Raw genomic sequence first — 23,092 nt, forward strand, 5'->3', positions numbered from 1 at the left:
TCTGTTTCTTTGTTACTAATGTTGTGGCCCCACCCCATAACAAAGAAACAATTTCTGGAGGATAAGGCCCAGGAATCAGGATTTTAAAAAGATTCCCAGGTGATTCTAATGTGCAGCCAAGGTTGAGAACCACTGCTATAGATAATATTAAAAATATACTTAAACGTGCAATTCTTTGTCCAAAAAATGAGCATGTTCAAAAATTAAATGAAGAAAATTTGGATATACTCGATGGAGATTTTCACACATATTTGAGTGATGATTCCATTGACTCCACAGATGATGCTGAAAAGGAAAATTTTCCCATCGAATTTCTTAATAGTATTACTCCTTCAGGAATGCCATGTCATAAATTAAAATTGAAAGTGGGTGCAATCATCATGCTATTGAGAAATCTCAATAGTAAATGGGGTCTTTGTAATGGTACCAGATTTATTATCAAAAGATTACGACCTAACATTATCAAAGCTGAAGTATTAACAGGATCTGCAGAGGGAGAAGCTGTTCTGATTCCAAGAATTAATTTGTCCCCATCTGACACTGGCCTCCCATTTAAATTGATTCGAGGATGGTTTCCCGTGATGCCAGCATTTGTGATGACTATTAATAAATCACAAGGACAAACTCTAGATAAAGTAGGCATATTCCTACCTGAACCCGTTTTTGCACATGGTCAGTTATATGTTGCTTTCTCTCTAGTTTGAAGAGCATGTGATGTTACAGTTAAAGTTCTAAATACTTCATCACAAGGGAAATTAGTCAAGCACTCTGAAAGTGTTTTCACTCTTAATGTGGTATACAGGGAGATATTAGAATAAGTTTAATCACTTTATCAGTCATTGTTTGCATCACTGTTGTTTTTATATCACGTTTTTGTTGTTTTCATATCTTGTTTTTGTTGTTTTCATATCATGTTTTTGTCGTTTTTATATCATGCCTCTGTTGTTGTTATATCCTTTTGTTACTGTTTATTTATTAATACATTTATATATTATTTTTCATATACATTTTACTAATTTCCTTTCATCTCTCACACTTCTATTATAGAGAAAGGGAAAATAGCAATATTAAAATATCTCTGCTAATTAATTACCTTTTAAAAAATATATATATTGATTTTTTACAGAGAGGAAAGAAGAGGGATAGAGAGTTAGAAACATTGATGAGAAAGAAACATCGATCAGCTGCCTCCTACACACTCCCCACTGGGGATGTGCCCGCAACCAAGGTATATGCCCTTGACCAGAATCGAACCTGGGACCCTTGAGTCCGCAGGCCAATGCTCCATCCACTGAGCCAAACCAGTTAGGGCAATTAATTCCCTTTTAATGTGCACGAATTTCGTGCATCGGGCTTCTATATATATATAAAAGCCTAAGCGACCGTTCAACCAGTAGCTATGACACGCAATGACCACCAGGGTGCAGATGCTCAACACACAGGCATGGAAAGATGGAACAGACTGAAGAATCTCAGAGGGAAGGGGGGAGGGGGGAGGGCGGAAAGAAATTAACCAAGGTTCTTATATGCATACTAGAGGCCCAGTGCATGGATTCGTGCACCGGTGGGGTCCCTCGGCCTTGCCTGCGGGGATCAGGCTGAAACCAGCAGTCCAATATCCCCCAAAGGGTCCCAGATTGTGAGACGGCGCAGGCCAGGCTGAGAGACCCCACCTGTGCACGAATCCGTGCACCGGGCCTCTAGTAGAATAATAAAAAGATGTATACAAGGGTCAGGATTTAATAAAATTAATTTTTACTGCTTCATCAAGGGAATCCTTAAATGAAATTGTTTGTTCCTGTGCATGTATGACAGTAAAGTGTGTAATGACTAGCTTGAATGCAGTGCCTTGATTTATGCTAAGGATCCAGCAGTTTCCCCAACATTGCTTTTGCCTCATCAGTACAAATGCCAACACAGTGAAAAGGGTAAGTAATGTCTTAGCTGTATTAGAAAAAGGGTTTTGATGGCACAGATGCAGGGGTCCACTAAGAATTGATTTCTATAGTACATTAATTCCTGGATTAACATGTACCACTTTCTAGTTGTTTTTTTTACTTTGATAGTAGGTAAATAATATTTTGAGTAAATGTTGCCATTGAGATAACCTGGTATTTAATTAAATACAGTATATGGGTTGCTTTGTCATCATGTAGGCCCATGATCCTCAAACTTTTTCATTAGATACTCCATCCAAACAAATGTTGAGGTGATATCCCTGGTATGTATATATTTATTTCTTTATAAACTACATGCGTAGTGCTATATATTTGACACACTATAAGTCATGCCTACAAAGATAGGCATTTTGAAAAGATGAGATCGAAATTAAACAATATTCTTAAATATAATATTTTATTTTACTATCAATAAAACATTTCTTTGCCTTCCCAGAAAAAAGGATGTTAGTGACAGAAATATAATTGAGTATGTTTGTTTTTATAAAATTTGGTTTGGTCCCATGGAGTAAAGTGATATGAAGTTCTTGGTTACAAGTTTAATTTATTTCAATATTTGGTATCAATGGTTCTCACATCAAAAGAAGAAAATCCTGCAAAAAATTAGCTATTTTGTCTTGGCCGCCAACGTGCCATCCAGACTGAGGAAGACCCGGAAACTTTGGGGCCCATGAGCCACAGCCACGGCTGCATCAGCAGCACAATGAGCACTGGGAGGCGGAGGCAATGCTGGTGGCACACACACATCATCACAGAATCAACTTCGACCAATCTCACCCAGGTTCCTTTGGGAATGCTGGTATGAGGATTATGTCTTCAAGAGGAAACAGAGCTTCTGCCCAACTGTCAACCTTGATAAACTGTGGACCTTGGTCAGGGAGCAGACACAGGTAAATGCTGCCAAAACCAAAACCCAAAAACAGGACTGGTGCTGCTCCTATCATTGACATGGTGCAATGGGGCTACTACAAAGTTCTGGGAAAGGGAGAACTCCCAAAGCAGTCTGCGTTGTGAAGGCCAATTCTTCAGCAGGAGCGCTGAGGTGAAGATTAAGGCTGTTGGGGAGGCCTGTGTCCTGGTAGCTTGAAGCCACACAGAGGGAAGTTCATCAAATGCCCACAAGTGCTTTTCAAAAAAAGAAAGAATTATGGAGTTAATTGAAGAGTTAGCATCATACAAAATCAGAGTACTAATTTTTCAGTACATCCACCAATTATTTTTTTAAAAATTTAAGTAGCAAATATCCATTTTCCCAAATGTCAACAATTGTTCTTGCAAAATTTTTGCATTTTCATATTTTAAACAAATGGGTTCAAAAGTAACTTTTCAGAAGATTTAAAAATAGGACAGATAGTTTTTAGAAATGTATAATAAGTGTTTTGATGGAAGATTTTTAAAGCTGACATATATAATTTTGGGCAACAAAATCCCATAAGGATGGAAATATGTCCAAACATCTATTGTCAAAATGCCTTACATTACAGGTGTTTCTTTCAAAATACATTATTTTCTCAGTCATTGTTAAGTGTTCCCTTCCCCTTAAAATGACAAATGTGTTTGTTTTATTTTGTGTATTATTTCCATACAATCTCTTAGAGAACAGTTTTGCAGATTCTTTAAAAAGTTAAATATACACCTATCATATGACCCAGCCATTCTACTCCTAGATAGTTACTCAAGAGAAATAAAAGTATATGTTCATATAAACTCTTGTACATAAATGTTCATAGTAGTTTCATTTGTGTTGGACAAATATTTAAAACAATCTAAATATCCATACAATTAATAAGGTGTAGTCCTCAGGCAGGGTAGCATATGCCTACACTATTCATCACTAACTACACTGCCTTTCCATACAGGGCTGCCCTCCAGCTAGGAAGTAGCAGAGTTCTGTTGTGTGGCCTATCCAGCACACACACACAGAGACATGTACGAATGTGCACATAAAAGATAACTTACCATCCAGAGAAAGTACTCACTTCCTTGTGGCTCACCCAGTACTTAACTTCTCTATCATGAACCTAAACATCTCATACCAATGGAGTTGTGTCACTGTGCTTTTGTTTTCAGACGAAAATAAACATTTGATCATCAGACTCAAGTTATTGGCCCCAGGACGACACTAGTTCAAATCAGAATCATAATACTAGCTTTAAGTGGACTCCAGGGGAATCTTAACTCCTGGCTGCTGTTACCAAGCTAGCTAATCCCCAGGTACCCTTGGAGTCACAAAACATCCTATCCAACCACTTCTTTTTTTTTTTATTTTAAAAATGTGGAACGCTTCACAAATTTGCATGTTATCCTTGTGCAGGGGCCATGCTAAACTTCTCTGTATCGTTCCAATTTTAGTATATGTGCTGCCAAAGCGAGCACCCAACCACTTCTTCTTTTAAAAAATATATATATTTTTTTTTTAATTGATTTTTTACAGAGAGGAAGGGAGAGGGATAGAGAGTTAGAAACATCGATGAGAGAGAAACATCAATCAGCTGCCTCCTGCACACTCCCTACTGGGGATGTGCCTGCAACCAAGGTACATGCCCTTGGCCTGAATCAAACCTGGGACCCTTCAGTCCGCAGGCCGATGCTCTATCCACTGAGCCAAACCCGTTAGGGCCAACCACTTCCTAAATAGAACTAAAGTTCAGGGTCAAACTGCCCTCTTGTGGTAAAACACTGATATCTGTTTGGTCTCAGAAGCCACAACTGGCAGCATCAGTGCCTTAAGGGAGTTTTCCCACCACTATCTGAGGCCTTCCTTGGGCAACCAGGGGGGAAAAGATAACCCTAAAGAAGCAGGGGCAAGGATGAGGAGCAGGGGCACAGCAGCGAGCAGATCATCTTTGAAGTTCTAGTTACTGTTGAACTGTTCAGAAGGAATACAAGGGAGAGTGCAGGTTAGTCCTGTGGAGGAAGATCTCCCAGCAATATCTACAATGGGTACTAGCAAGCCAGTTCTGCTAAATTCAAACAGATAAAACAATATCTGATGCCGCTTACAAATGTGCTGCCTTATGCCTTATAGAAACTGTGATTTTAAACACAGTTTGCATTAAATATTAAGTTTTATTAAATGCATACCTCCCAGTTCAAGAAAAAGAATATTATTATACTACCTCAAAAAGGCCCTCAGTGCTCTTCCCTGATGGCATTCCTTTCTCCCCACCAGAGGAAATCACTACCCTGAAATTTGTCTGTGGAATCTCCCTGCTTTTCTTTAAGTTATATAAACATGTATGTATAGGCTTGCCCCATATGCAGCCCTGGTGGAGAATATGTGGAAGCCCAGGGACCACATAGCCAAATGTATAAAATGTATCAAGCTAGCATGTTGTGTTTTTTTTTAAGTATGCTTTGTCCTCCTGTCTTGAAAAGTGAGCCTTCCTAAAGATGCGGAAGGCCAGTCAAATATTCCTGATTACCAAAGAGGTTGAGCATTTTTGCATCCTCTACTGTGGAATGATTAAGTATTTTGTGATTTTTCTTTTATTTTTTAAATTACATTATTGTTTTTCCTTTTTATTGAATTTATTAGGGTGCCACTGGTGAAATAGTTAGTTTTCAGGTGCACAATCCCACAACACTGTACACTGTATTGTGTGATCACCACTCCAAAGTCAAGTCCCCATCCATTACCATGTATCCCCACTATACCCTTCACCTCCACCCGCCTGCCCCCCTCTCCACCACAATCGCCTCACTGTTGTCCATGTCCATGAGTGTTTTTTTTTCTTTTTTGATCAATCCCGCTGCCCTCCCCCAGCCACCCAACACCCCCACTCATGTGATTTTTCTAATGGATTGTCTTTTCCTTATTGATTCATCGGAGGGTTTTACATTTCCAGATAGTAACCCTTTGTCCAATTGCAAGTATTGCAAATGCCTGCTCCCAGGTTGAGCTTGCATTTCCACTCTTTTGGAGTACTTTAAAATTTTACTGATTTCAGAGAGGAAGGGAGAGGGAGTGAGAGAAACATCAATGAGAGAGAATCATTGATTGGTGGCCTTCTGCACGCCCCCTACTGGGGATCAAGCCTGCAACCGGAGCATGGACCCTTCAGTCTGCAGGTTGCTGCTCTAACCACTGAGCAAACCAGCCAGGGCTAAATTTTAATGCAGTTGAGTCTATTAACTTTTTCTAAATTAGTATGTGTAAAAGTTTGAAACCATGTCTAACACATATTATTTATTGTAACTTATTTTCCTTTATGATGTGAACTTTTTGCATCTATTTAATGGACAGAGACTTGACTTGGAATAGTGAACACTCAATACAGTGTACATATGATATGTTGTGGAATTGTGCACCTGCAACCTGTATAATTTTAACAAGTGTCACCCCAATAGATTTTAAAAATACATAAAATTAAAAAATATTTTCCTATCCCAAAGTCATATTTTCCTGTCTTCAAAAACATTTTTTACATTTGCCCTTTACATATAAGTTTTTAATCTACCCGGCATGGATTTTGTGTGTGTGTGTGTGTGTGTGTGTGTGTGTGTGTAATGGCTTTATTGAGATACAATTCACATACCATAAAATTCATCCTTTTAAAGTACACAATTCAGTGTTTTAGTATATTCACAGTTGTTCACCCCTATCTAATTCCAGAACATTTTTATCACCCCCCCCCCAAAGGAAACTCCACAGGCATTGACTTTAATAATGGCATGTATATAACCAATGTCCCAGCACCAATTCTATTCTATTCCATCCTCAATGATTTGCAACAGCATCTGTCACAAATCAAGTTTTTCTATCTCTACAATTTCTGTTAGATCTCTATTCTCTTCCATTGGTCTATTTGTTTATTCCTGTACTGACATGTGCTATCTTAATTACTATTAAAGGCAAGCTCTATCATTCTATCTTTCCTCAGAAGTATCTTGGCTTCTATTGAAACTTAGTACTTCTGTATAAATTTTAGAAATAACTTGGCAATTTCCATAGAAATCCCATTTGGGCCCTAACCGGTTTGGCTCAGTGGGTAGAGTGTCAGCCTGCAGACTCAAGGGTCCCAGGTTGGATTCCGGTCAAGGGCATGTACCTTGGTTGCAGGCACATGCCCAGTAGGGGGTGTGCAGGAGGCAGCTGATTAATGTTTCTCTCTCATCGATGTTTCTAACTCTCTATCCCTCTCCCTTCCTTTCTGTAAAAAATCAATAAAATATATATATTTTTAAAAAGAAATTCTATTTGGAAACTTAGTTAAAATTATGTTAAATCTATTGAGGAAAATTGACACATTTTAAAATATTGACTCTTCTTTCCATAAAATGGCTATAACTTGCTAATAATTTTTGCATGTTCATGAGTGAAATTGTCATCTTTATTTTTGTACTGTCAGATTTGATAATGAGTTTTATCTATTTTGTGTAAAATTGGAATTTTTTCTGAAAGTTTAGTAAAACTACTAAACTGATCTAGGTTTGGCACTTTATTTGGGGAGAATTTTCACTATTGATTGAATTTCCTTAAAGGTGAAAGAAGGATCATGATTTACATATATTCTTGATCCTATTTGCTATTTCTAGAAATACCTATATCCATTTGACTAAAATTTTCAAATATTGGCAAGAAGTTTATTTTAAAATCCATGCATATGACATTTTAATTCTTCGTATTGTTTATTTATGCCATCTTTCTTTTATGCTTGATCAAGCTTGTCTAAGTGGCCAATTTTATGACTCATTTTGAATCCCCAACTTCGGGCTTTCCTAATTCTCTCACAGTAAGGCTTTCTTCTTAATTTCTTCTGTTAGCTTTATTATTTCCTTCTTTCCTTCTTTCTTTCAGTTGAAACTTTAAATTTTCAGCTTCATTTTTTCTAATATAAACAAGAAAATACTTGCATTGTCTGCTATGCTGTGTTAGCGCAATGCCAGAAGTTTCTATATAGTTTGTTTTCATTAAGTTCCGAATTATTCCCATTATGATTTCCCTTTGATCCCTGAATTGTTTCTAAAGTGTTGGGTTTGTAATATTCACCTTTATTAGTTTTATCCTGAATGTGCACACATGATGTTCTGAATCAGAGATCGATTTCCTATTACTTCAAGTAAATTCCTCTGCCCTCTTTGGTCCAGCCTTAGCCCTGTGGCTATGTGATGTGTCATGGGACTTTTTTCCTATACAAGTGAGGAAAGTATCAAGTGAAAGCAAATCCAGATGTAGGTATGAGAAGACTATTAGAGAAACTACTGCAATAGGGAGAAAGGACTATTGAAATAGGGGCAGGAAGACTATAGCAATAGAAAGAGTGCTCTGATCATAAGATTTGCAAGCATCTCAAATTTCAAAGATGAGGTGGAAAGAGACTTTTTTTTAAATCCTTACCCGAGGATATGTTTTTCATTAATTCCAGAGAGAGAGGGAGGGAGAGGAAGAATATTACCAAGAGAGAGAAACATCAGTTGGTTGTTTCCCATAAGCTCCCCAACTGGGAACCAACCTGTGACCCTTTGGTGCACAAGACAATGCTCTCACCAGTGGAACCATACCAGCCAGGGTGGGATATTTTTAAATAGGAAGAAGTAAACAAGGCTAGAAAAATCTGGGTGTGAAGATGAGCAGATGACCTAATGGGACAACTGATCAGGGAATGTCTTTTTATTTGTGGTCAATTTTCATGAGGGGTTATTAAGGGGGAACTATTCCACATTCCAGTACAAGGGTCTATGGGGAAGAAGCTTAAAGTTTGGTCAAGTTAGAGGGCATTTTATCCAAACTGGTCTGTGGAACACATAAATTATTTATGAGACCAAGAGTGGGAATTGGAGGTTCTGGGTCTGGAAACAAAGGGGTAATGCACAGATATTTCAGTCACAGAGGGAAAAGTAGTTGTTTGCCATACAGTAGGTTGGAGGGTTTAACTATCTCAGTTTTCCAGGAACACAGGGTTCAAGTAAGTTGTCAGTGGCCAGGCACCCATAGGCAATGGACAGGGAGATGGGTAGGGGATTGTTTTACGTCACACTACTACCTCTCAACATTACGTCCTGAGTGGGAATGTCCTCGCTGTCATTTGTGTGGGGGAGAATTACAATTGTATGAGATGTCTATCCCAGTAATATAGTCACAGTAGAAGTCATGGCCACAGTGCATCAGAAAAGCCTCAAGAGCCTGGCCAAAATGTTATATTTATCTCCCTCCCTCCCTCGTCACTTTGCCCAGATCTCAAGTTGAACTCAGGTGCCCCTTCTCCCCATTGGGCCAAGTATAATAGTAACTTAGGTACCTACATCCAACAAAGCCGTAAAGGTTTGCACTCCTAGTTTCCCTGAGGGCTCCATGAAGTTCCAACAGGGCACAGGGTCTGTGGTCCTTTGGGAAGACAGAGATGATGGCCACACCTCTAAGATTTCCCTCCTTCAAACCCTTGCAGAACATTTGGTCCTGTCCAAAGGTCCACAGACATCTGGTCTATGCCAAAAGTTCTCTGACATATGGTCGTGTCCAAACTGCCCATGGCGATATTTTGTCCATGCCAATCCATCTACCTAATGCCATGTGCCATTACTAGCTTCTGAAGCAAGAAAAACTATTATTGGCAAAGCAGACACCACACAATATTGGATCAATGGTATTTTTAATATATTAATCCTGTAAACCAAAAGTACAAATAACTGACGGGCTATTTGAACCCAGGGTACTTTTCTAAGCATGGACGTTCTGGACAGGCCCAAGTATCAAGGATCACTCAGCACAGACCAAATATGCTCCTGGTTCTGAATGATACCAAACATCAAGGGACTGTTGGCCTGGGTCAAATGTCTCTGTGGATCTTCTGGGCAAGGCCAAATGTCTATTAATTCTTTTTTTTAATCCTCACCAGAGGATATTTCCTACTGATTTTATTTATTTTTAAATGTTTTTTTAAAATATATTTTTATTGATTTCAGAGAGGAAGGGAGAGGGAGAGGGAAACCCCACTGGGAATCGAGCCCACAACCTGGACACTTGCCCCTGACAGGAATCGAACCTGGGACTCTTCAGTTCGCAGGCCAACGCTCTATCCACTGAGTCAGACCGGCTGGGGCTAAATATGTTTTTATTGATAGAGATAGATACATTGATGAGAAAGAAACATCAACATTGATTGACTACCTCCTGCACACCCCCCACTGGGGATCAAGCCACAACCCCAGGCACATGCCCTGATTGGAAATCAAACCTGTGACCTCCTGGTGTATAGGTCAACACTCAACCACTGAGCCACACTGTCCAGGCTTTCCTACTGATTTTAGAGAAAAGGAGAGGGAGAAAAACATTAATATGAGAGAGAAACATCTATCGGTTGACTCCCATACACACCCCAACTGGGGAATCGAACCCACAACTGAGGTATGTGCCCTGACTGGGAATCAAACCCCCAAACTTTTGGTGTATGGGACAACATTCCAACCAACCGAGCTACCCAGCCTGTCTACCAATTCTTAAAACAATTTAGATCTGGGTAAAAGGGAAGGGAGAGATAGATCAGGGGATGAAAGATAAGAACATTCAGTTTTTGGTCTTCCCAAAGCTGTTTCCTAGGCAACAAGATCATCACTGCCTATGCATCTATTTTAGCTTTGAGAATCTCCTGATCCAATAAACATGTCTACAAAACTATGGACACAAGAAGCTGTTGTATATAACCTTTATGGGTTTCGTTCTATAATACCTGAAACTGGGGGGACATTATCAAATATAAAGTTTTTTTCAGGTAGGGGTAATATTTTAACAGTAGTCAACCTACCAGCTTTAGGCTACAACTTTTCCCTCTGTCTCCTGGGGCCAATTGTATTGAATAGGGTTCGGTATTTTGAAGATTACTTTCTTTTGTGGTTCTTTATCATCTAGAAACCTCATGCCAGTGTTTAAAAATAAAATGCATTTTAAGTGATGTCAGAGAGAAGCCATACATTTTAAATATCTATTAGTATAGATAACATTTAACATAATTTTAAAAGTTAATGATTCTATAAATTACATTAAAGAAGTTAAAAGTTCCTCTAAGCAGTATTTTTCAAGAACTGTGGCAGAGCTTGATTATGATGGGAATAACAGAGAATCTCTGACTATTGTTCTTGCTCGTCCTTAAACTCTGGATAAGTAACGAATTACAGGAAATGTAGCTCAGGACATCCTAAAAAATGAAGCCTTGGGAGACAGAAGCAATTAAATTTTATCTCCAGCTTTCCATGGAGAGAATCAGTAGATTCAAGAATATCCAAGAGCTGGATGAGTAATCATACTTGATAATGCTGACACAAATGTTAGCAATAACAAACTAAAGTGCAATAGAGAAAGTCATATTGAAGTAACTGATGGAGTAGAAGTATGTTCTGGTTAGATTACAATGTAGCAATAAAGGCTGAGAATTTACCAAGACCAGAAGACAGAACCTTCAGATAAATAAAAAGAACAGAAATTAATCGATGACTCAGGAAACATACTTCACTGCTGAAATTAAGAGGAAGAATGAAAAGTTGAAAAGTTATAGGAAAAAGGTAGTTCAAAATGAAGAAAAATTTTCACAATAGCATGGGAATTCCATAGCAAAACAAGTACGATCTACTAGAGTGGGTATGAGGTTGTGGAAAAAGAGGAAAGTTTCCATAAAAGTGACCTAATCTCTTGTTCAGCCACACTAATTCTGTGTTTCTTAAAAGCTACAGGGTTTCAAATGTTCCTAGCCCAAGCTCCAAATTTCTACAATGTGACCTCTAAAGGGGCAGAAGGACACCAACCGAAATTGAAATGTCCCGTGTTCTGCACTTACCACCTCTCCTCTGGCTTGAGGGATGTTTTTATTTGTAAAAAGACTGTAGAATGATAAAAATAAAGATAGACATTATGTCACAACAGAATTTTATAGTACAGTTGTTTAATTAAATTATAATCATTAATGCAATAGCTGCCTCAATTTCATTCAGATAATAAAAAATGATATAATGATGGTTTAAAGCTGATTCAATCACAATTTTACAAGCTAATTTATCAAGAGTGAAAATAGAAGATTAAAAATTGTGAAAAAGATAACATGTTATAGTGCTTAATGTTTCTGTAACTGTTGGCAAGGCTTACATCTAAATCTGATACAGAATTCTTAATGGCATTGAAACAGTTCTTTCCTCAGCCACATGGTACGTATGGGCACTATGAGTCTGGAAGAGACTGGCTGTGGGTACTTCTTGTCTTCAGCTGTGACTGCGCAATGTCAGCAAGTGCACTTTGTATCTTTTCTAGAAGCATGTCCCCTCGATAAACAACATCCTCCAGACATGTAGCAGCCTCGTGGTTTTCTTCTTCTAGCTTATACAAGCTTGCAGCCTTTATAAGACACAAATTTAAAAATCTTTTGAGAAATGAAAAATTTGAAGATTAATAAGAGCTGAGAAAGAAAGAAACTGTGCAAGTATTTACTTTTAAATCTGAATGACTATGCAGGCATCGTGAGGGAGCTTTCAGTGGCAAAAATTCTAAAATCAGGGAACTATTAAAAGTTTCCCTGCCCTAGCCGGTTTGGCTCAGTGGATAGAGCATCAGCCTGAGAGGTCCCAGGTTCAATTCTGGTCAAAGGCACATGCCTGGGTTGCAGGCTCGATTCCCAGTGGAGGGGGAGGGAGGAGCAGGAAGCAGCCAATCAATGATTCTCTCTCATCATTGATGTTTCTATCTCTCTCTCCTCTCCCTTCCTCTCTGAAATCAATAAAAATGTATTTTTTTTAAAAGTTGCCCTTGTGTGAATTATTTAAAACAATAAATTTTAATTAGAGATCTCTGGATGTCTATATATGACTCCTTCCACACTGCTTTTGGACACTACTATTCTACTCCACATCCAGAATGCCATCCTCCTCTCATTCTTTGCTAGGTAAAGAGCCAAACTGAGAAAAATAGGAAGAGTCCTTATAACTCAAAATTGGAAAACTATATATACACCAGAAGCCCAGTGCACGAAATTTGTGCACGGGTAGGGTCCCTAGTCCTGGCCAGTGATCAGGGCTGATCTATGGGGCAACCAGTGGGGCGATTGTGGGGGCCCCCGCTGGCACCACCTTGGCCAGCCTAGCGCCACCTGCTTGCCGGCCCTGCCACTTGCCGCTGGTTGCCTCCCTCTGCGGGGTGACCAGGGGGTCCCTGTTGGCACCCACCTTGGCTGGCCTGGGGCCTGAGGGCTGGGGGCTGCTCCTGCGTTGAGCATCTTCCCCTTGGTGGTCAGTGCGCATCATAGCGACCGATCGTTCTCCCATTCGGTCAATTTGCATATTGGGCTTTTATTACATAGGCTATTCAGTGCAGTCTTTAACATTCTACACTAATCCACAATGAATGAAACTCCCACTTTAAAATTCAATCTTAAACTTTAAATATTACAACAAACAGTATTAAATCTATCTCCTTTAATTCAAAATTCCCTATTAGCAAAGTACTCAAAGGAAAAGGGATTTTTACCTGTAAAGCAGCTGTAGATTCTTCACTTGGCAAGGAATCTATCAAAACATCAATGTCTTTTGCTGTTCGTGCAATCAGTGCAGCAAAAAGCTGTGCATATTCTAGAAAAAGACACTACTAATTTAGGGTATTAGAGAAACTTAAGTTTTCAGAAACAGAAACTAAACATTAAGTTAATGAAACCAGAAAACTTAATATATAACTTTTCTATACTAGGCTTCTAATGATTAATGTGTAATTTTAACACATCAAACCTAATACATGTTTAAGAATTACCCTTTAATATTAATTCAAATTGGGAATTAACCATAACATAGGTCCCTTCTTAGGCAATATGGTGGTCACTTGAATAAAAAAATCTATAAGTGGGATGCCTTCTTTATTAAGATCCCAGAAGTGCCCTTGCCAGTTTGGCTCAATGGTTGGAGCACTGGCCCCCCCAGACTGAAGGGTTCAGGGTTCAATTCCAGTTAAGGGCATGTACGTTGTTTGCAAACACGATCCCGGCTCTGGTTAGGGTGTGTGCAGGAGCAAACCAATTGATGTGTCTCTCCCCCTCCCTTCTACTCTCTCTAAATTCCTCAGGTGAGGATTAACAAAAATACAAACAAACAAAAATAAAGTTGATTTCTAAAAAAAAAAAAAAAAAAATCCCAGAAGTAAAATTCAGTTCAATTCCTACAATTTTTCCTCTACAGGAATAACAATCTGTTATTTGACATAAACAGACCTATGACATGTTATGTCAAATTGATTATAACAAACTAATTTCCTTTATGACAAAGCTTACAATATTCTCATACAACAATATTTTTGAAAGCTACAAATAAGCCACATTTCTCAATAAATCTAATTTTAAAAGATTACAAGTAATATGAGAATCAAACTAAGAGAAGCCAAGAAAACGACTTACCTTCTGTAGGATTCGCTGGCTGATCTTTGTTAATTGCTGTCTGAATATTACTAAAAGAGGCAGGAGGACCACACTGCTGCAACACTCCAATGGCATTACAAAACTGATCTGCAAGCTTGAAGCCAAAGGAAACATGTCAAAGTTAGAAAGGATTTTATTGGTAATGCAACAACAATAAGTTTCTATAAAAATGATCTCCGAGCAAGGGAATAAAACAGAAAAAAGTAATTTTGGATAAAATTAGCCAGTTATTAACAGCGATTAAATGTTCTGACCATTCAAAGAAATTATGTTTGGTAGCAATCTACTTGAAACAGTTAAAAAGAAATACAAAATAATTTTTCTTTTCTTCCCAAGGTAATAAAATGATAAGAGAAATACATGCCAATACTTGTTGCAAGCACAAGTAACGACTTTTTTGGGGTAGGAGTGGAAAAAAGCAAATTTGACTGGCAAATATCTAAGTATAGCTCCAAGGTAAATAAAATAGTATGTGCAACTCATGTACAAGTATTGATCCTTTTTTTGAGATCAGCGTAGTTACAAGTCTAAAGAAATAGTGGGAAAAAGACAGTACCTAAATATTTAGAAATGTTTTTCTTCATGACTCGAGTTTTCAACTCCTGGTGCTCTAAAACTATTCCATAAGCAGTTTTGAAGATCTAGAATACTAATTTTTTACCAGCTCCAAACTCCCTGCCTCCACACCAACTTCTATTAATAGTCCTGACCTCTCAAATCTCAATTCCTTATTTTCAATCTGTGAATAAGCATTTCCACTAAATTTCTCTGCCATTATTTGAATGACAGAACTCAATGTCAATTGTTTCCTTTAACATCTAATCTGTACTGAGATTCTCCTAGTCGACCAGTACAACTTCAGGCTCTTACTTCCCTTTCGTCTTCAAATCCTGCTAATACTACAAATTTTGCCCTTTTCTCCTATCATCACTGCTGCTATCTTGGTTCAACCAATTACCTTACATAAGAATTGTTATAATAGCCTCCCTACTGTTTTCTAGTCCACTATGTTATTTTACCCTGCTTAAGCATTTTGAGCTCACCCAGCATGGGCTTCAAGATAAATCTCCAATTCTTCAGGCTGTTTCACAGCTTTCAATAATACAAGTCAACTCTACTTAATCATTTTCTACTGCTCCTTCATATATACCTGACTACTGATAAGCTAATTCCTAACTATGCTGCTTTTGCTCACATTTTACAAATGTAACAGAGCAGTAGTGAGTGCTTAGAAACTGTACAAACATGGATTCTAATTCTGGTTCTAGCAACTTGGATAGGGTTTTTAAAAATTTTTAAATCGGGAACATTCTCACATTACAGCATTGTTATGAGGAACAGAGAAAACACAAAAAATATTCAACACAGTGCTTCAAAAGCTCTCAAGATCTATTTACTCAACAAATATTATCAAAAATCAATTTTATGACATGTACTGTATATGTATAAACATTAGAGATACAGAGAACTAGACAGTTTCTGCCCTTACAGAGTTCTTAGAGTGTAAAACAAATGTTATCTTGGTGGGATTATGAATGAATTTTTGAAATAATGTTAACATTTTTATAAAATTATATAGACATAAAACTCATTAAAAATATTTTAATAATTTTATAAATAATTATAATTCAGATAAATGCTAAGAAGATTCCCTCTATTTTAGGGAATTTACTCTATATTCCAAATTACTACAGCACTTACAGCTAAAACACTTGATTCAATTATACCTCCCTAACCACATACTGCTTTTACATTATTTAAAACTAGAGGCCCGGTGCACAAAATTCATGCACTGAGGGGGTGGGGGTCCCCCCTCAGCCCAGCCTGCATCCTCTCCAATCTGGGACCCCTCGGGGGATGTTCGACTGCCTATGGGATTGGGCCTAAACCGGCATTCGGACATCCTTCTCACAATCCAGGACTGCTGGCTCCCAACCATTCACTTGCCTGCCTGCCTGATCACCCCCTAACCCAGTGATGGCGAACCTATGACACGCGCGTCAGAGGTGACACGAAAACTCATTTTTTTGGTTGATTTTTCTTTGTTAAATGGCATTTAAATATATAAAATAAATATCAAAAATATAAGTCTTTGTTTTACTATGGTTGCAAATATAAAAAAAATTCTATATGTGACACAGCACCAGAGTTAAGTTAGGGTTTTTCAAAATGCTGACACGCCAAGCTCAATAGGTTCGCCATCACTGCCCTAACTACTCCCCTGCCAGCCTGATCGACGCCTAATTGCTCCCCTGCCGGCCCGGTTGCCCGAACTGCCCTCCCCTGCCAGCCTGGTCACCCCCAACTGCCCTACCCTGCCGCCTGGTTGCCCCTAACTGCCCTGGTCGCCCCCAACTGCCCTCCCCTGCCGGCCTGGTCACCCCCAACTGCCCTACCCTGCCGCCTGGTTGCCCCTAACTTCCCTGGTCGCCCCCAACTGCCCTCTCCTGCTGGCCCAGTCACCCCCTACTGCCCTCCCCTGCTGGCCTGGTCGCCCCCAACTGCCCTACCCTGCCGGCCTGGTTGCCCCTAACTGCCCTGGTTGCCCCCAACTGCCCTGGTCGCCCCCAACTGCCCTCCCCTGCCGGCCATCTTGTGACCACATGGGGGTGGCCATCTTGTGCGAGGGTGTGATGGTCAACTTGCATATTGCCTCTTTATTATATAGGCTGTCTCTTGAGTATATGACATCTTTCTAATCAGACTGTAAACTCTGTAAGCATCTCTCTGTAAACATGACATGTGCTTATATATACAGTAGGCACTCAATACTAGTAAACCTAGAGGTTTCCCTCCAAAATCCAATAACCAGCATGCCAACCCTGGCGTGAAGGCCATATTAACTTTGTTTTCACTCTCCTTCTGGCTACAAGACAGGTATGAATATGGAACATTTCCCTAAATATCATTTCTATCCAACAGCATCACTCCGACTGGGTTTTGTAAAACCTCAAAGGAGTATCTTCCTGAGGGAGGTTGTCTGGCAACCCAGGAAAGTCACCACTAGGTAGAATTTATCTTGGTGAATTCATCTACATTTAGGGGCTGGTCCTCTCGGCCTTGAAAGGTCGTCTTTTATACACACACACGGGGTAGATCAGTTTCTCACAAGCAGATGCACTCTCCAAGTGTTCAAAAACGCAACAGAACTTTGTAGCAGCCTGTGTGAAAACACTGGCAAGGGGCCAGGTACTCAGGTTTTCCAATCAACATGTTCTCTCTCTTTTCAAAGGCATCTTACCCGGGACATCAAAGTATAAACAGAATGACAATGAGAAATATAACTATCAATAGAAAACTATTAACTATTAACGGTCATAAGTACACGAATCCTATGGTTTGCAGATATGTTCCACGTGGGCATATCAGGAACAACAATCAGGAGGAGGAAAGTAGGGGGGACGGGGGCTGCTTACAAGATAAGATACGCCCTTCAATAGGAGGTAGGCTTTTGGGGAGATACTAAAGAAGACTTAAATGAATGGAAATATACGAGGATTGGAAAACTCACTACCATTGAGATGTCACTTTCCCCCCAAACTGTTTTATGCTGGGGAGTGGCCAAGGCATGGGGCGAGATTCGTGGTCTTTATAGGTGCCAACTGAGAGGAAACAAAACTTCTCACCTCGCCATCACTCCCGCGCCAACACGAAAGCTTTGGCAAAGGATACACTCGGCCCACGGCCATTGATCCAACCACCAAAGCACAGGTTCTCCCCCGCGGGTTAAAATTGATTAGCGGGGAAGCGCGGCCGCCACTTCTCCCCGCCTCCCAAATGGGAAGAGATCCTATCAGCATCCCTGACAAAACAGCTGTTCCCGGAGGACGGGACGGGACCGGGAGGTCTGAGAGGCCGGGCACAGAGACGCTCCCTTCCCCGCGGAAAGAGGCCGCGCCGCGCCCTCCGCCGCCCTCCGCCCCGCGGGCAGCCGGCCCCAGCTCCCCCCGCCCGGCCGCTTTTTGCAGAAGCCGTTTCGGTCCGCCCTCCACTCCCGGGTATCGCGTCTCGAGCCCCTTTTCCTCCCTCGCTTTGCCGAGAAAAGGGGAAGACGGAGACTAATCGAGTGGAATTGCTCACCGAGTTCACGGCGTCCTGCAGCTGCGTGAGCCGGTCCGCCATGTTTCTCTCCCGAGTGAAAGGACGCTGCGGCTGCTGGTACGCGATTGGGCAGCGCTAGGATGCGTCGTGGCCAATCACAGGGCCGCGTTCTCGGGAGGGGTGGAGTCGAGCACAACTTGACAGGTAGGACTTGGCTGAGGCTTATTACTCATCACTTAGACCAGCTCCATCGGGGAAAGGCCTCCGCTGCGTCTATTTTCAATAACTTGGGGGCTGTCTGGGGCCCTCTGGCTTTGGGAGTTAACATACTCTACTGTTCTCCAGGCTTCTAGGTAGTAAATACTTTACGAAGATTAGGTTCTGCGGTTTTTAAACGTTAATTTTCCCTACCCTCCCACGTATTCCTTTTTAAGATAGATAGATAGATAGATAGATAGATAGATAGATAGATAGATAGATTTCAGAGAGGAAAGGAGATGGGGAGAGAGACAGAAACATCAATGATGAGAGCGAATCATTGATCGGCTGCCTCCCACTGGGGAACGAGCCCACAACCCCTGGTTCATAGGTCAAGGCTCAACCACTGAGCCATGCCAGCCCGGCCCATGTATCCCTTTTTAAACATCTACTTGAGTATTTCTTTTACATTGCTTTTGCTTTCCAGATGAACCACAAAACATACACAGCAAGCAACTCAAGAATACTTGGGAGTCACAATACTGACTTAGACCTCAACAAATACAAATTAAAAATCACCTGAATATCCAGAATGGCTGGGTTAGGGTGCCTCCTCTGTTGTTTTTGAGAAAGGCCTTTATCCGAGTGGAGACTGGGTGTGTGCTTTAATTCTGAGTGTGTGCTGGGGAAACTGACTGAAACAATTAAGTACAAAGTGAACGGTATTGCCTGTGTTGGAAGAGTACAGAGAAGGAAGGTCTCCATTCGCAGAAGTGAGAAGAGCATTTGGAGTTAGCGGGTAAGATGTGAGTGTAGCAGCTAATACCCATCTCTTGTTTGTGTGATTGAGGGAAATCAGTGTGACGGTTAGTGGAGAGGAGAGTGGAGGTTTACAGGGTGTAGTCAGAAGAGAGAGGTTCCTGGAAAATAAGCGATAGGCACAGGAAGGGCAGGTTCAATTTCTTAAAAGATGAACTGTGCAATTTAGACATAGAGTTGGGATCTATTGGGAGTTTAAGGGGGACGAGTGATAGTATAAACTTGGTATTAAGGGAAGTTAGCCTGGGGATAGTGGGAAAGAAAATTGCCTGGAATCAGCCAATGACTGGTTTGTGGACTTGAAACAGACTCACTCTCTTTCTCAGGCTATCTCCGATTATCCTCCTGGGATAGGGGGAAAATGAGGGAAACTGTCCATGGAGAATTTAGCTTTTTGGATCTACTAGAACCCCAAACTAGGAAGCTAACTGGGAAGCTCCACTTCTGCTTCACCTCCTCTCTCATTCCCAAATAATCCTATATAATAAAAGGCTAATATGCAAATAGACCAATTGGTGGAACAACCAGAACAACCAAACAACCGGTCACTATGACATGCACTGACCACCAGGGAGCGTGTATGGGACATGGTGGGCGTCAGCCATCGCAGGATAGTGGAGCAGGTGGCCTGTTGCTGTCATCAGGGTGAGCCTCTGGTGGTTATTGAAGATTCTTTGCTCTTGTGCACCTTGGTCCCGCCTGGCACTCGCACCTGCTGCCAGCACTGGCCCCACTGGCACCTGCTGCCGGTGCCCAGGCCAGTTCCAATCGCTTGGCACCATTAGCGGGTGGCTGCCAGCCCTGATTGCCCTTGGGGGCTTCTCCACCTTCTCCTGCTCCTGAGGGGCAATCAGGGCAGCAGCCGCAGCTTACACCTGCTAATGGCGCCGGCCCCACTCGCACCCGCTGCTGGTGCCAACCCCAAGAGCTCCGCACCAGTAGTGCATGGGAGCAGCAGTGGGAGAGGGGCTCCTGGCAGACAGGGGACTGGAGGCTGCAGAGGGAGGGGCCGGGTGGGGGCATGGAGGATGGGCCGAAACCTGCCCCTGTGCCTACCACAGCCTCACGGCCCACAGTTCCTTTCAAGGTGCACAAATTTGTGCCCTTGGCCCCTAGTATTAATAATATTAGGTCCCTGTTGGGGCCTTATTCAGAACCTTTGGTGAGGCACCTGCCCCCATTCTGGAATTAATGAGAGATAACTCCAGTTTGTTTTGCCTGTAATTTGGGGTAATTGGTGATGTTTTCCTCCCATCCCCAGTTGGGCATGTACCTTATTTATTGATTGCCTGCCATGTGCCAGGAAGTATGTTGGGTGCTTGGTTTGCAAACACAAATAAGCTAGACTCTCCAGGAGGGTTTTGCAGTTATCCAAGAATGTGTAGGTGTTGACCCTGATAAGAGAAGAAAGGCTATTTAAAAAATATATATCTTTATTGATTTCAGAGAGGAAGGGAGAGGGATAGAAAGACAGAAACATCAATGATGAGAGAGAACCATCGATCAGCTGCCTCCTGCATGTCCCCTACTGGGATCGAGCCCACTGGGAACCAAACCGTGACCTCCAGGTTCATAGGTTGATGCTCAACCACTGAGCCACTCCGGCCAGGCAAGAAAGGCTATTTTTGAAGGAAAAATTAACATGGACTGATGACTGCTTGGATATAGAGGGATGAATGAGAAAACCCACTGAAGGAGCGTACTAAGTTTTGTAACCTGATTGAAAAGGACTGAGGTGCCTGGGGTAGAGCAGCCATTTCAAGACCACTCATGTTATGACACAGCTTTTGTTCTGCCATTCATTATCTTTCTAGCAGGCTTTCAGTAGCTCCACAGAGTCCTCAGGTTCATGTCCAGCCATCTCTGACTGCTTTTCCAGGTTCACTGTCTTTTGGCTGAAATACAAATAAGCATTTGCTTGGTGTTTGCGTATTTCCTTAGACTCCTTGCAATCCCTAACTATGCTCTACCGTTTCACACTTCTGAGCACACTGTATAAGATACATATAATTCCCTCTTCCTCGCATGAAACGCCCACACTTCCATCCTTACCTCCATTTTGTCCCTTTGTTGACTGGTCTCTCAACTTTCAAACTGTATTTTAAATATCTCCTTCTTTGTAAGACTTTCTCTCAAACTCTAGTTAATTGCTCCCAATCTTCATCACAATTGTTCCTTCTAGTACATCTATTATTGCACTTAGCGTACTGAGGTGTAAGTCATACATTACTCTGATTCACTCAGCACCATGAAATACTTAGGGTCAGGTAACATATTTTAATTGTTTCCATATTGCCAATAACTATCACCAAGCTTGTAGCCTGGCACATAGAAACCATTGAATAGTGTATTTATGGGCTGAATGAATGAACTGCCCAGCATAATGATTTCCATATAACAGTTACGAAATAAACATTTATTGAATTTAATAAAAACAAAGTAATGTAAGTTGCTACCCACAAGAAGAACATGAGTTTAAAAATACAGAGTGAATAGAGTAGAACAGGCTAAATGGGCAAGTTTCATAGCGGTCTTTTCCTGCCTTACCCCTGGATCCCTGCTGTCATCTCTGTCCAAGATGTCTTGAGTTCCCACTCCTCCCTCCCTCCCTCCCTCCCCCCTTCCTTTCCCCCTTCCTTCCTTCCTTCCTTCCTTCCTTCCTTCCTTCCTTCCTTCCTTCCTTCCTCTCTTTTCTAGCCCTTAAACAGATTTTAAGACTGTAGTTATCTACTAGTATATCTTGGATTAGGGAATCTTCTCAGTTTTCAAGTTTCCTTTAAATTCATAGAAATAACAAACTCATCTGCCAAGCTGCTGAGCCCATGTGCTCAGGTCTCCACTGGAACTGAGTAAGGGCCCAGCAATCATCCTCCCAGGCTGTCACAGAATTTCAGAGCCAAGATAATGAGACGCTCTTATTATTGTTGATATGTATCTGTCATCAGCTATCCTCTGTAGGCATGGGGCACTGCAATGCGGAGGAATAGAGGAGAGAGAGTAGGGTTAGTTCAGGGAACTGCAGTTAATGCAGTGTGGCCAGCATAGAAGAGTTTGAATTTAGTTGCAGCAGAACCCGAACAGATAGACAGAGCTATATGATGAAATACTATATGAAGAGATATATGGTGTAATACTCAGGAAAATGGGCTGTTATTCTGAATGCTTTTATAAGAAAACTTTTAAAACTATACATAGCTTCTCAAAAATACTTTCTTATTCAAAAGCAATACGTGTTCAAAGTAAATTTTTTACAAAGAACAGATATGTGCAAAGGAAATAATTCTTAATCCAATCACCTTTACAATTTTTAACATTTTGACATATTTTTCAACCTCTCTTTAATGAATGTAAGCATGAATGCACATTTAAATGAAAACAAATAAGGCTTATACTATATATATTTATTACTTTGTAACTTGCCTTTTCATAAACACTTCCCAATCAATTGCCTTTAAAACATGATTTTTGAAGGGCTACACAGTATTTTATTATATGCATGTATCACAGGTTATTAATTAATTCCTTATTGTTGGGCATTTAGGTAGTTTTTGTTTTTTTTCCTGCTGTAAATAACATCTTAATGAACAGTTCTGTACACTAATTTTAAACATCTAATTTTTGGTACATATTTATAGGCTTAAATCTAAAATTGGAATTATCATACCAAAGCTATGACTATTTTAAAGATTTTTGATG

General features: G+C 40.6%; 1 protein-coding gene and 1 non-coding gene across 2 annotated transcripts; both read right to left on the bottom strand.

Annotated features, from left to right (window-relative positions):
* Positions 1 to 4,227: 4,227 nt before the first annotated feature.
* LOC139007740 (U6 spliceosomal RNA) lies at positions 4,228 to 4,334 on the bottom strand. The gene has a single exon (XR_011470905.1). It is a non-coding gene; the product is annotated as a U6 spliceosomal RNA (small nuclear RNA).
* Positions 4,335 to 9,616: 5,282 nt separating this feature from the next.
* MED21 (mediator complex subunit 21) lies at positions 9,617 to 18,479 on the bottom strand. The gene is made up of 4 exons (XM_070410521.1): positions 18,419 to 18,479; positions 14,318 to 14,432; positions 13,405 to 13,505; positions 9,617 to 12,279 (listed from the first exon to the last, which is right to left on the bottom strand). The coding sequence occupies exons 1-4, from the start codon at positions 18,458 to 18,460 to the stop codon at positions 12,106 to 12,108; spliced, it is 432 nt and encodes a 143-aa protein (XP_070266622.1). The 5' UTR covers positions 18,461 to 18,479; the 3' UTR covers positions 9,617 to 12,105.
* Between the last annotated feature and the right edge of the window lie 4,613 nt (positions 18,480 to 23,092).

This window comes from Myotis yumanensis, unplaced genomic scaffold, assembly GCF_028538775.1.
Source record: "Myotis yumanensis isolate MYYU_CA2020_CCGP unplaced genomic scaffold, mMyoYum1.0.hap1 SCAF_3, whole genome shotgun sequence".
NCBI lineage: Eukaryota > Metazoa > Chordata > Mammalia > Chiroptera > Vespertilionidae > Myotis > Myotis yumanensis.

Bases quoted from the DNA above. Each gene is read 5' to 3' on its own strand.
- MED21 (XM_070410521.1), bottom strand. From the start codon at position 18,460: ATGGCGGACCGGCTCACGCAGCTGCAGGACGCCGTGAACTCG. The intron at 14,433-18,418 runs GTGAGCAATTCC...TTTGGCTTCAAG, and splicing joins TGCAGGACGCCGTGAACTCG to CTTGCAGATCAGTTTTGTAA. The intron at 13,506-14,317 runs GTAAGTCGTTTT...GTCTTTTTCTAG, and splicing joins GCCAGCGAATCCTACAGAAG to AATATGCACAGCTTTTTGCT.